The 13,253-nt window shown below is 52.6% G+C and overlaps 1 protein-coding gene across 4 annotated transcripts; it reads left to right on the forward strand.

Annotated features, from left to right (window-relative positions):
• The first annotated feature begins 474 nt into the window (after positions 1 to 474).
• On the forward strand, positions 475 to 13,017 carry abracl (ABRA C-terminal like). Of its 4 annotated transcripts, none has more exons than XM_038816485.1 (3): positions 475 to 687; positions 5,209 to 5,275; positions 12,600 to 13,017. In XM_038816485.1, the coding sequence occupies exons 2-3, from the start codon at positions 5,215 to 5,217 to the stop codon at positions 12,782 to 12,784; spliced, it is 246 nt and encodes an 81-aa protein (XP_038672413.1). In that variant the 5' UTR covers positions 475 to 687; positions 5,209 to 5,214; the 3' UTR covers positions 12,785 to 13,017. The 4 variants fall into 4 exon arrangements, with proteins under 4 accessions (XP_038672413.1, XP_038672403.1, XP_038672394.1 ...); XM_038816475.1 differs by having other exon boundaries at positions 478 to 808; XM_038816466.1 differs by having other exon boundaries at positions 484 to 825.
• The last annotated feature ends 236 nt before the right edge of the window (positions 13,018 to 13,253 follow it).

Here is a 13,253-nt window from a genome sequence, read left to right on the forward strand (position 1 = left end):
ATCCCAGGGAGTGTCAATATTTACAGTGGTCTCAGGGAGTGTCAATATTTACAGTGAGTCTCAGGGAGTGTCAATATTTACAGTGATCCCAGGGAGTGTCAATATTTACAGTGGGTCTCAGGGAGTGTCAATATTTACACTGGGTCTCAGGGAGTGTCAATATTTACACTGGGTCTCAGGGAGTGTCAATATTTACAGTGGGTCTCAGTGAGTGTCAATATTTACACTGGGTCTCAGTGAGTCTCAATATTTACAGTGGGTCTCGGAGTGTCAATATTTACAGTGGGTCTCAGTGAGTGTCAATATTTACAGTGAGTCTCAGGGAGTGTCAATATCTACACTGGGTCTCAGTGAGTGTTAATATTTACAGTGATTCCCAGGGAGTGTCTATATTTCTAGTAGGTCCCAGGGAGTGTCAATTTTTACAGGGTGTGCATAATGTGTCTGTACTTGCAGGGAATTCCAGGAGGGTAACAACGTGCTGAAGGTGTCCCAGAAACCTGATTATCGTCAAATATCTCGGACCCCACTTCTGTGCCTTATGTAAAAAATATAACTACTGGGACAGGGTTCGAGCGAGCCAGCAGGAAGGACAGCCAGTTAGTCACCTTGCCACACACACAGCCACAGACAGGACTCTGCAAGAGGATGTGAACATTGCCCTGGTGGAGTCGGCACAAACTCGCAGTAAGAGCTTCCTGACGTCAGCTGAGGGAGCCGGTCTTTCTCTCAACTTCCTCGTCTTTAACACTTCCTGTACTTGAGCAGTTGCTGGCGAATTACTTGTGACAAACGCAGCGCGGGCAGGGTGAGAAGGAGACTGAAGTATGTCGCTGTGTCTGTGTTGCTTTTGCCATTGAACGTGTCTGTGTGGGATAGGTAGTTGTGGCTGGGAGGCGGGATGCGGAGATATTAAATTGGACTTTAAGGTTGGTGTTGGGAAATGCATTGGCTGGTTCCGGATTTTGCAGCAAGGTTTGCGTTTGCATTCCAATCCCGCAATTGCAATGGGAGTGTGCGTGTGTGTGTGTGTTTTTTTTTAAGTGGGCTATTTTGGGGGCAATGCTATCTAGTTCAGAGGCGGTGCTTTGTTATAGAATATATAATAGATGTCCGGGTGTGCGGGGCGTTGGTATAGCCACTAACTTCCGTGCTGGTGACTCACGTGTGGCTCCGGGGGATGAATGGGAAACGGCGCCCTTTCCAAATGTTGCAGCGCCCCACTTCTCAGGGTCTACGGGGAGCCAGGGCTGCTCCAGTTAGAGATTTCAGGGTGAGCTGGTTTCTGTGTGGTATCACCGCCCAGCACCCTTCCTGCTCGATATCTACATGCCCCTCACTACCCCCCCTGTGCCCTCACTACCCCCCCTGTGCCCTCACTACCCCCTGTGCCCTCACTACCCCCTGTGCCCTCACTACCCCCTGTGCCCTCACTACCCCCCCTGTGCCCTCACTACCCCCCCCTGTGCCCTCACTACCCCCCCCCCGTGCCCTCACTACCCCCCCCGTGCCCTCACTACCCCCCTGTGCCCTCACTACCCCCCCTGTGCCCTCACTACCCCCTTGTGCCCTCACTACCCCCGTGCCCTCACTACCCCCCTGTGCCCTCACTACCCCCCTGTGCCCTCACTACCCCCTCTGTGCCCTCACTACCCCCCCTGTGACCTCACTACCCCCTGTGACCTCACTACCCCCTGTGCCCTCACTACCCCCTGTGCCCTCACTACCCCCTGTGCCCTCACTACCCCCCTGTGCCCTCACTACCCCCCTGTGCCCTCACTACCCCCCTGTGCCCACACTACCCCCTCTGTGTCCTCACTACCCCCTCTGTGCCCTCCCTACCCCCTCTGTGCCCTCCCTACCCCCTCTGTGCCCTCACTACCCCCTCTGTGCCCTCACTACCCCCTCTGTGCCCTCACTACCCCCTCTGTGCCCTCACTACCCTCCTGTGCCCTCACTACCCTCCTGTGCCCTCACTACCCTCCTGTGCCCTCACTACCCTCCTGTGCCCTCACTACCCCCCCTTTGCACCCTCACTACCCCCCCTTTGCACCCTCACTACCCCCCTTTGCACCCTCACTACCCCCCCTTTGCGCCCTCACTACCCCTCTTGCACCCTCACACCTTCCCCCCCCTTTCCCAACTCACTCTCCTCCATTTTCCCAATCAGCTTGTCCATTCCATCATCATCATGTGAGGAGTATTTGGAGCTGTCAACACTTCATAAGTTGTCTACTGGAAAACTTGCCCTCAAACGCACACTTCATTCCTTTAAATAGAACATGTTCAAACAAAGCCCGCACTGTCTTATTTGTGCAATTCCTTTTGCTAATCGTACAACCTCTACACTTCCCTGATGCGCACACGCAGTTATTGAATGTATGTACTGGGGTGAACAAGTGTCCCTTTCTATAGGGCTTGCATTGGCTTGTTCTGAATTTCAATCAATGTACTACTCTTGAGTTGACCTAAGTTGGGCAACATTTGACAAACCCATTTGGTGCCCAAAGTGGGAACCTTCATTACCCAAAGCAGATGGTCCTCACTGTGATGAGCATCAATGTTTGTCGAGAATAAAATTCAGCTTGCCTCCTCCGCCTTTGCATGACTGACTGTCCAATGTTGCAGCCAGCCAGGTTATACCCCGCCTCATTGACTAGTTATTGTGTTTGAGTGGAAATCTGCATTAGCATGTGCACATCTGGTAGTTGGGAAATCACTGGATTGGAAATGTGGACCCGTATTATTGCTCCCACTAAATCTACTTTAAACTCTACATTACCTGAGGCTCAAACCAGGGACCAAGAGAGCTAGTATCAGCATGCAGAATGATAGAGAGGTAGGCAGTGCATGGTTTTGAAGAAGTTTTGGGCCCCGTATCTAAGGAAGCATGTGCTGGCCTTGGAAAGGGTCGAGAGGAGGTTCACAAAAATGATCCCTGGAATGAAGAACTTGCTGTGTGAGGAATGGCTGAGGCCTCTAGGTCTGTACTCATTGGAGTTGAGAAGGATGAGGGGAGATCTTATTGAAACTTGCAGGATACTGCGAGGCCTGGATAGAGTGGATGTGGAGAAGATGTTTCCACTTGTAGGAAAAACTAGAACCAGAGGACACCATCTCAGACTAAAGGGACAATCCTTTAAAACAGAGATGAGGAGGAATTTCTTCAGCCAGAGGGTGGTGAATCTGTGGAACTCTTTGCTGCAGAAGGCTGTGGAGGCCACATCATTGAGTGTATTGAAGACAGAGATAGATCATTTTTTTTATCAATAAGGGGATCAGGGGTTATGGGGAGAAGGCAGGAGAATGGGGATGAGAAAAATATCTGCCATGAGCAGACTCGATGGGCCGAGTGGCCTAATTCTGCTCCTATGTCTCATGGTCTTATGGGCCTTATCCTATACTTGTCTGACATTCACTTCCACATACCCTGTAGGAGAGAAACATAAGAGACGAGATAAGGAAATAATGTTCATATTGATCCTTTGTCTCTTCCACCTCCACATGGGAACACATCCAATTACTGCAGATCCCATTACTGTTCTAGCACATCCAATTCTAGACCACACATCACATTTGGAACTCTTGTTGGTCTCTTCTGCAATGTCGCAGCAAGAGGAGCTATTTCCAGCTCTGCCAAAATAATAAATTACAATACAAACAGTCTGCAGCATTATGCTCAAACAGATGAGGCCTCTTTTCGTACACAGAATTACATACAATTTACATTGCGAAACAGAAACAACTGCTCCATGCTCATGTTTACGCACCACTGACTTTCCATTCTATGCTAAATATCAATTGTTTGTAGTGAAGATTTATTCCGTGCTCATTGGTGAACGCTTAATTATTTAAGACTGAAATTTGCAGTCTGCTTCAAAGACTAACGATCCTAATTCTGCTCTGCTTAGTATGAAAGTCATCCGCTCTATTGAGTAACTGAGTTCATTTCTTTACTGGTTACATTGCAGAATTGCCAGCATCCTGTGGAGATTGCACAGGAACTGTGTCCTGAGGCAGGAAATTTCTACGGACCGGGTAGACATGGTGTTAGTTCAATGTCTTCTGTAAAGGGCAGCACCTTCGGAAATTTCCGTCTGGAGTGTCAGCCTAAATTATGTGCCCTCTTTCAGTGGGGCATGAACCCCTAACCTTCTGGTGCAGAGGTGAATGAATGAGCTACCAGCTGAGTCAAGCTAACGTTGGAGCCAGAGTTTTATTTTATTTCCATTTTGTTTGGATGTCGGCATGGTCAGAGGCGCACCATTTTGAACGCTGGCAGAAAATGAGAGAACTTTTGCTATGCTTGAGGTGAAACCCTTTGGAGTGTGGGGGGGGGGGGGATATGTGGAAATCGAGGTGGTTTTCCATTTCACCTCAGTGAGCACCACATTAAACCCTGGCCTTATGGTTCTCTACGGATGTGTCAGTGATTCCTACCAGTAATTCTTGTTGAATTCTGGTGATGGAGGAGGAGACCCCTTAATTTTCCCCGTGGACCAATTTTTTTGTCTTTTTTTCCCCCCTCTGCTAACGTTTGTTTTTAAATTTAGAGTACCCAATTCACTTTTTCCAATTAAGGGGTAATTTAGCGTGGCTAATCCACCCAGCCTGCACATCTTTGGGTTGTGGGGGTGAAACCCACGCAGACACGGGGAGAATGTGCAAACTCCACACGAGCAGTGACTAAGAGCCGGGATCGAACCTGAGACCTCGGCACCATGTGGCAGCAGGGCTAACCCACTGCGCCACCGTGCTGCCCTCCCCTCTGCTAACCTGATGCCAGGTAAAAATCGCGTCTCTCTTCCCCCATTCTTCACAAGCTTGCAAGTGTTGTGCTATTGTAATACTCATCTTCAGCAACCTGAATGCTGGATTAACTGCATTTGACAAGCATACAGCACAGAAAGAAGTGATTTGCTTGTGCCAACTCTTTTGAAAGAGCAATCCAACGCCCAGGATCTTTCCTCATACCCTTTAAATTCTTATTTTTCAACTGTAAATCCAATTCATAACAAATCACTGAGCTTAAGTCTTCTCTTGCCAACAATGTTAAATCCTCGAGTGATTCTCTTGCCAGTGGAAACAGTTAGGATCAAAACTCTTCCATCAAATTTCTGCACAGATCCACAGGACAATTCAGATGCATTCATACAAACCTGTTAATCAGTCTTCAGCGTATTAATGAGAAAAATTAATTCCATTCAGGTGAGAATGAATACTGAGCATGAGGTCGATCTTCTAATTGAAGAGATTCGTCGCCTTGGATCTCCAGGTCAGTGAATATAAAATTGGTGGTGGTTTCCTTTATTCTGTGTCTGGGCCTGACAATGTGATTTTTAACCCAGGGTAAGAACAAAAAGTAGCGAAATTTCCGGCATCAATACTTGGCAGGTGGGACCACCTTTGCTTTCCCTTTCAGCTGAAATGCAGCACATGGGTGGGGTGAGAGATATCTCGGAGAAGTATGGCAAAAGGTGCAGCACGGTAGCATTGTGGACAGCACAATTGATTACAGCTCCAGGGTCCCAGGTTCGATTCCAGCTTGGGTCACTGTCTGTGCGGAGTCTGCACATCCTCCCCGTGTGTGCGTGGGTTTCCTCCGGGTGCTCCAGTTTCCTCCCACAGTCCAAAGATGTGCAGGTTAGGTGGATTGGCCATGATAAATTGCCCTTAGTGTCCAAAATAGCCCTTAGTATTGGGTGGGGTACTGGGTTATGGGGATAGGGTGGAGGTGTTGATCTTGGGTAGGGTGCTCTTTCCAAGAGCCGGTGCAGACTCGATGGGCCAAATGGCCTCCTTCTGCACTGTAAATTCTATGATTCTATGAAACAGCATGGCAGCAAATTGTTTGGATGATGGGCTAGCATGAGCACAGTGGAGCAAATGGCTTCCTCCTGCAAAGAACAAAGAAAAGTACAGCACAGGAACAGGCCCTTTGGCCCTCCTAGCCTGTGCCGACCATGCTGCCCGTCTAAACTAAAATCTTCTACACTTCCGAGGTCCGTATCCCTCTATTCCCATCCTATTCATGTATTTGTCAAGATGCCCCTTAAATTTCACTATCGTCCCTGCTTTCACCACCTCCTCCGGCAGCGAGTTCCAAGCGCCCACTACCCTCTGTGTAAAAAAACTTATGACTAGCACCAGCAGCGTTGATGGGCCGAGTGACCTAATTCTGCTCCTATGACTTATGGAAGCGAGATCGTGGGAGGAAAGGTCAGCACTGTAGTGATTCAATGAAATCTATTAAAGAGTTATAATGGAGGCCTGTAGGACCCCGAAGACACCAGTCAGGAACTTGACCTATATTATATCGTGCTGGTACAGCAAATCTTTTTTCCAAACTTGAGGCACATTTCAAATAGGAATATTGGCCTCGATTTCTCCCCTTACACTCAGACATTTGATTAAGTAGAGCTGCAAACTGCACCTCGCAGGAGACTGGAGAGAGATTATTTTCAAAAAACTTAATATCAGTAACATGTTTATTTCATTGCTTTTGCCAACTGGTTTCATTGAATATGGCAGCCGAGTGATAATGATACTGACCTAGCGAGCTAGAAGTTGACAGTTCAGGGGCAGCATGGTGGCGCAGTGGTTAGCACTGCTGCCTCACGGCACTGAGGACCCAGGTTTGATCCCGGCTCTGGGTCACTACTGTATCTGTGTGGAGTCTGCACATTCTCTACGTGTCTGTGTGGGTCTCATCCCCACAACCCAAAATGTGCCTAGAAGGTGAATTGGGCACACTAAATTGCCCCTTAAGTGAGAAAAAAAAGAGTTGGATACTCTAAATCATTAAAAAAATATATTAAAAACACATTTAATATAGTTAATTCAAAGATCTGATAAACTGTGGGATGGAACCAGAGCATGAGACACATGGAACCTGGTTGTTAAAAACACAAATGATTCACTCCTGTCCTTCAGATTCAGGAAGCTGCCACTCCAGTCCCAGTGTGGTCCCACACGTAACATCGATCCTAGTGTTCCCCACGTGTAACACCGATCCCAGTGTGGTCCCACACGTAACACCGATCCTAGTGTTCCCCACGTGTAACACCGATCCCAGTGCGGCCCCATGCGTAACACCGATCCCAGTGTGGCCCCACGCGTAACACCGATCCCAGTGTGGCCCCACGCGTAACACCGATCCCAGTGTGGCCCCACGTGTAACACTGATCCCAGTGTGGCCCCACGCGTAACACCGATCCCAGTGTGGCCCCACGCGTAACACCGATCCCAGTGTTCCCCACGCGTAACACCGATCCCATTGTTTCCCACGCGTAACACCGATCCCAGTGTGGCCCCACGCGTAACACCGATCCCAGTGTGGCCCCACGCGTAACACCGATCCCATTGTTTCCCACGCGTAACACCGATCCCAGTGCGGCCCCACGCGTAACACCGATCCCAGTGTTCCCCACGCGTAACACCGATCCCAGTGTGGCCCCACGCGTAACACCGATCCCAGTGTGGCCCCACACGTAGCACCGATCCCAGTGTGGCCCCACGCGTAACACCGATCCCAGTGTGGCCCCAAGCGTAACACCGATCCCAGTGTGGCCCCACGCGTAACACCGATCCCAGTGTGGCCCCACGCGTAACACCGATCCCAGTGTGGCCCCACGCGTAACACCGATCCCAGTGTGGCCCCACGCGTAACACCGATCCCAGTGTGGCCCCACGCGTAACACCGATCCCAGTGTGGCCCCACGCGTAACACCGATCCCAGTGTGGCCCCACGCGTAACACCGATCCCAGTGTGGCCCCACACGTAACACCGATCCCAGTGTGGCCCCACGCGTAACACCGATCCCAGTGTGGCCCCACGCGTAACACCGATCCCAGTGTGGCCCCACGCGTAACACCGATCCCAGTGTGGCCCCACGCGTAACACCGATCCCAGTGTGGCCCCACGCGTAACACCGATCCCAGTGTGGCCCCACGCGTAACACCGATCCCAGTGTGGCCCCACGCGTAACACCGATCCCAGTGTGGCCCCACGCGTAACACCGATCCCAGTGTGGCCCCACGCGTAACACCGATCCCAGTGCGGCCCCACGCGTAACACCGATCCCAGTGCGGCCCCACGCGTAACACCGATCCCAGTGCGGCCCCACGCGTAACACCGATCCCAGTGCGGCCCCACGCGTAGCACCGATCCCAGTGCGGCCCCACGCGTAACACCGATCCCAGTGCGGCCCCACGCGTAACACCGATCCCAGTGTGGCCCCACGCGTAACTCCGATCCCAGTGTGGCCCCACGCGTAGCACCGATCCCAGTTTGGCCCCACGCGTAACACCGATCCCAGTGTGGCCCCACGCGTAACACCGATCCCAGTGTGGCCCCCACGCGTAACACCGATCCCAGTGTGGCCCCACGCGTAACACCGATCCCAGTGTGGCCCCACGCGTAACACCGATCCCAATGTGGCCCCACACGTAACATCGATCCCAGTGTGGCCCCACGCGTAACACCGATCCCAGTGCGGCCCCACGCGTAACACCGATCCCAGTGCGGCCCCACGCGTAACACCGATCTCAGTGTGGCCCCACGCGTAACACCGATCCCAGTGTGGCCCCAAGCGTAACACCGATCCCAGTGTTCCCCACGCGTAACACCGATCCCAGTGTGGCCCCACACGTAACACCGATCCCAGTGTGGCCCCACGCGTAACACCGATCCCAGTGTGGCCCCACGCGTAACACCGATCCCAGTGTGGCCCCACGCTTAACACCGGTATCCCAGTGTGGCCCCACGCGTAACACCGATCCCAGTGTGGCCCCACGCGTAACACCGATCCCAGTGCGGCCCCACGCGTAACACCGATCCCAGTGCGGCCCCACGCGTAACACCGATCCCAGTGCGGCCCCACGCGTAACACCGATCCCAGTGTGGCCCCACGCGTAACACCGATCCCAGTGCGGCCCCACGCGTAGCACCGATCCCAGTGCGGCCCCACGCGTAACACCGATCCCAGTGTGGCCCCACGCGTAACACCGATCCCAGTGTGGCCCCACGCGTAACACCGATCCCAGTGTGGCCCCACGCGTAACTCCGATCCCAGTGTGGCCCCACGCGTAGCACCGATCCCAGTTTGGCCCCACGCGTAACACCGATCCCAGTGTGGCCCCACGCGTAACACCGATCCCAGTGTGGCCCCACGCGTAACACCGATCCCAGTGTGGCCCCAAGCGTAACACCGATCCCAGTGTGGCCCCACGCGTAACACCGATCCCAGTGTGGCCCCAAGCGTAACACCGATCCCAGTGTGGCCCCACGCGTAACACCGATCCCAGTGTTCCCCACGCGTAACACCGATCCCATTGTTTCCCACGCGTAACACCGATCCCAGTGTGGCCCCACGCGTAACACCGTTCCCAGTGTGGCCCCACGCGTAACACCGATCCCAGTGTGGCCCCACGCGTAACACCGATCCCAGTGTGGCCCCACGCGTAACACCGATCCCAGTGTGGCCCCACACGTAACATCGATCCCAGTGTGGCCCCACGCGTAACACCGATCCCAGTGCGGCCCCACGCGTAACACCGATCCCAGTGCGGCCCCACGCGTAACACCGATCTCAGTGTGGCCCCACGCGTAACACCGATCCCAGTGTGGCCCCAAGCGTAACACCGATCCCAGTGTTCCCCACGCGTAACACCGATCCCAGTGTGGCCCCACACGTAACACCGATCCCAGTGTGGCCCCACGCGTAACACCGATCCCAGTGTGGCCCCACGCGTAACACCGATCCCAGTGTGGCCCCACGCTTAACACCGGTATCCCAGTGTGGCCCCACGCTTAACACCGATCCCAGTGTGGCCCCACGCGTAACACCGATCCCAGTGTGGCCCCACACGTAACACCGATCCCAGTGTGGCCCCACGCGTAACTCCGATCCCAGTGTGGCCCCATCGTAACACCGATCCCAGTGTGGCCCCACACGTAACACCGATCCCAGTGTGGCCCCACACGTAACACCGATCCCAGTGTGGCCCCACGCGTAACACCGATCCCAATGTGGCCCCACGCGTAACACCGATCCCAGTGTGGCCCCACGCGTAACACCGATCCCAGTGTGGCCCCACGCGTAACACCGATCCCAGTGTGGCCCCACGCGTAACACCGATCCCAGTGTGGCCCCACGCGTAACATCGATCCCAGTGTTGCCCCACGCTTAACACCGATCCCAGTGTGGCCCCACACGTAACACCGATCCCAGTGTGGCCCCACACGTAACACCGATCCCAGTGTGGCCCAACGCTTAACACCGATCCCAGTGTTGCCCCACGCTTAACACCGATCCCAGTGTGGCCCCACACATAACACCGATCCCAGTGGGGCCCCACACGTAACACCGATCCCAGTGTGGCCCAACGCTTAACACCGGTATCCCAGTGTGGCCCCACACGTAGCACCGATCCCAGTGTGGCCCCACGCGTAACACCGATCCCAGTGTGGTCCCACGCGTAACACCGATCCCAGTGTGGTCCCACGCGTAACACCGATCCCAGTGTGGCCCCACGCGTAACACCGATCCCAGTGTGGCCCCACGCGTAGCACCGATCCCAGTGTGGCCCCACGCGTAACACCGATCCCAGTGTGGCCCCACGCGTAACACCGATCCCAGTGTGGTCCCACACGTAGCACCGATCCCAGTGTGGCCCCACGCGTAACACCGATCCCAGTGTGGTTCCACGCGTAACACCGATCCCAGTGTGGCCCCACGCGTAACACCGATCCCAGTGTGGCCCCACGCGTAACACCGATCCCACACGTAACACGATCGCAGTGTGGTCCCACACATAACACCGATCCCAGTGTGGCAGTGTGGTCCCACACGTAACACAGGTCCCACACGCAGCACCGATCCCAGTGTGGCAGTGTGGTCCCACACGTAGCACCGATCCCAGTGTGGCAGTGTGGTCCCACACGTAGCACCGATCCCAGTGTGGTCCCACACGTAGCACCGATCCCAGTGTGGCAGTGTGGTCCCACACGTAACACCGACCCCAGTGTGGCAGTGTGGTCCCACACGTAGCACCGATCCCAGTGTGGCAGTGTGGTCCCACACGTAGCACCGATCCCAGTGTGGTCCCACACGTAGCACCGATCCCAGTGTGGCAGTGTGGTCCCACACGTAACACCGACCCCAGTGTGGCCCCACACGTAACACCGATCTCAGTGTGCCCACATATTTTTGTTTCTTGGGCAGCTTGTTGGGGCAGTGGTTAGCACTGCAGCCTCACGGCGCCGAGGCCCAGGGTTCGACCCCTGCTCCAGGTCACTGTCCGTGTTGAGTTTGCACATTCTTCCCATGTTTGTGTGGGTTTCGCCTCCACAACCTAAAGATGTGCAGGGTAGGTGGATTGGCCACGCTAAATTGCCCCTTAATTGGAAATACTGAATTGGGTACTCTTAATTTACAATTAAAAAAATATATATTTTTGTTTCTAAAATGTTTAGAGTACCCAATTCTCTTTTCTAATTAAGGGTCGATATAGCGTGTCCAATCCACCCACCCTGTCCATCTTTTTGTGTTGTGGGGGTGAAACCCATGCAGACCCGGGGCTGGGATCGAACCCGGGGCCTTGGCGCCGTGAGGCTGCAGTGCTAACCACTACCCCACCAAGCTGCTCATATGACTCGCATATAAACTCACATTCCCAGTGCTGCCCACAAAAATGCCGATCCCCGCGTGCCCCCCCCCCCTCCCCCCGGGTGGCCCCCATCCCCGTACGTGGTCCCCGTCCCCCTGTACATGATGGAACCTCAATGCAGCAATCCAGCACAGTTGTTAGCACTGTTGCTTCACAGCGCCAGGGTCCCAGGTTCGATTCCAGCTTGGGTCACTGTCTGTGCGGAGTCTGTACGTTCTCCCCGTGTCTGCGTGAGTTTCCTCCGGGTGCTCCTGTTTCCTCCCACAAGTCCCGAATTACGTGCTTGTTAGGTGGATTGGACATTCTGAATTCTCCCTCTGTGTACCCGAACAGGCGCCGGAATGTGGCGACGAGGGGATTTTCACAGTAACTTCATTGCAGTGTTAATGTAAGCCTACTTATGACAATAAAGATTATTATTATTATTACTATTATATTCCATTGACTATAGAAGATGAACGAATGATTCAATTGAGATATTGAAGATCATCAAATGAGTTGTTAGGGTATTTAGAGAGAATAAAGGGCTTTAATCTTAGAATTAAAGCTTGGTTGTTCAGAGGTGACGTCTGGAAACCTCTCCACACAAAGGACAGTGGAAATCTGGAACACTCCCCCTCAGAAAGCTGTTGAGGCTGGATTGTTAATTGAAAATGCCAAAACTGGATAGATTTTTGTTCGGCAAGGGTATTCAGGGTAATGAAACCGCGACTGTAGGTGGAGTTCAGGTACAGTCACTTATGATCTCATTGAATGGCAGAACAGAAGGGGTTGAATGGCCTAATTCTGTTCCTAAGATGTGAATTTTCAGGTGGGGTCAGATAGGATGTGTTTGCCAATGTTAAGTTGCAGAAAGCACTGTGGTATTGGATATAGAGCACCCAGTGTTGGCTGACACTGACTTTCTGCTATCCTTATACCTTGTCCAGGCGCCGACGGTAAAATTACGGTGAAGTTTGGAGTGCTGTTCGCTGACGATAAATGTGCCAATCTTTTCGAGGCCCTGGTCGGGACTCTAAAAGCCGCGAAGAAGAAGAAGAGGATCAGCTTCGATGGAGAGCTGCTACTTCAAGGCGTTCATGACAATGTTGACATTGTCCTGGAAGTTGATTGAAGATGGACTGAAGACTCCAGATTACAACAGATGTATGAGCAACATCTTTAATCTCTGGGATGGGTTTGAAACCACTACTCTTGAAACCACAAGGGTGTGTCTTGGGAACCAAAAGGTGGACACTTTTTACATGTAAATTATAGTCAGACTGAGGTTTTGGATTTTTAATTTGTGTATTTGGGTTGTGTTAATTTGGAAACTACAGCAATAAACTAACTTCAGTTTGCCCGTTGGATGTGTTTTAATTGATGTTTTTAGAGAAAGTTATTTTTTCTTAATATCCTTTGCATAATATGCATTGAAAATGACCTAATTTCATAGACATAGACAAACAATCCAATCTGCTTGGTGTTTACCCTGTATGTGAGCAAATATTCCTGATCATATTTACTCCCCCTGTTCCCATATCTCTTCATACCCATTCTCTTTCATACACTTATCCAATCTTGTCTTTGAGGTTGACGTAGTG

The sequence above is a fragment of the Scyliorhinus canicula genome, chromosome 1 (genome assembly GCF_902713615.1).
Source record: "Scyliorhinus canicula chromosome 1, sScyCan1.1, whole genome shotgun sequence".
NCBI lineage: Eukaryota > Metazoa > Chordata > Chondrichthyes > Carcharhiniformes > Scyliorhinidae > Scyliorhinus > Scyliorhinus canicula.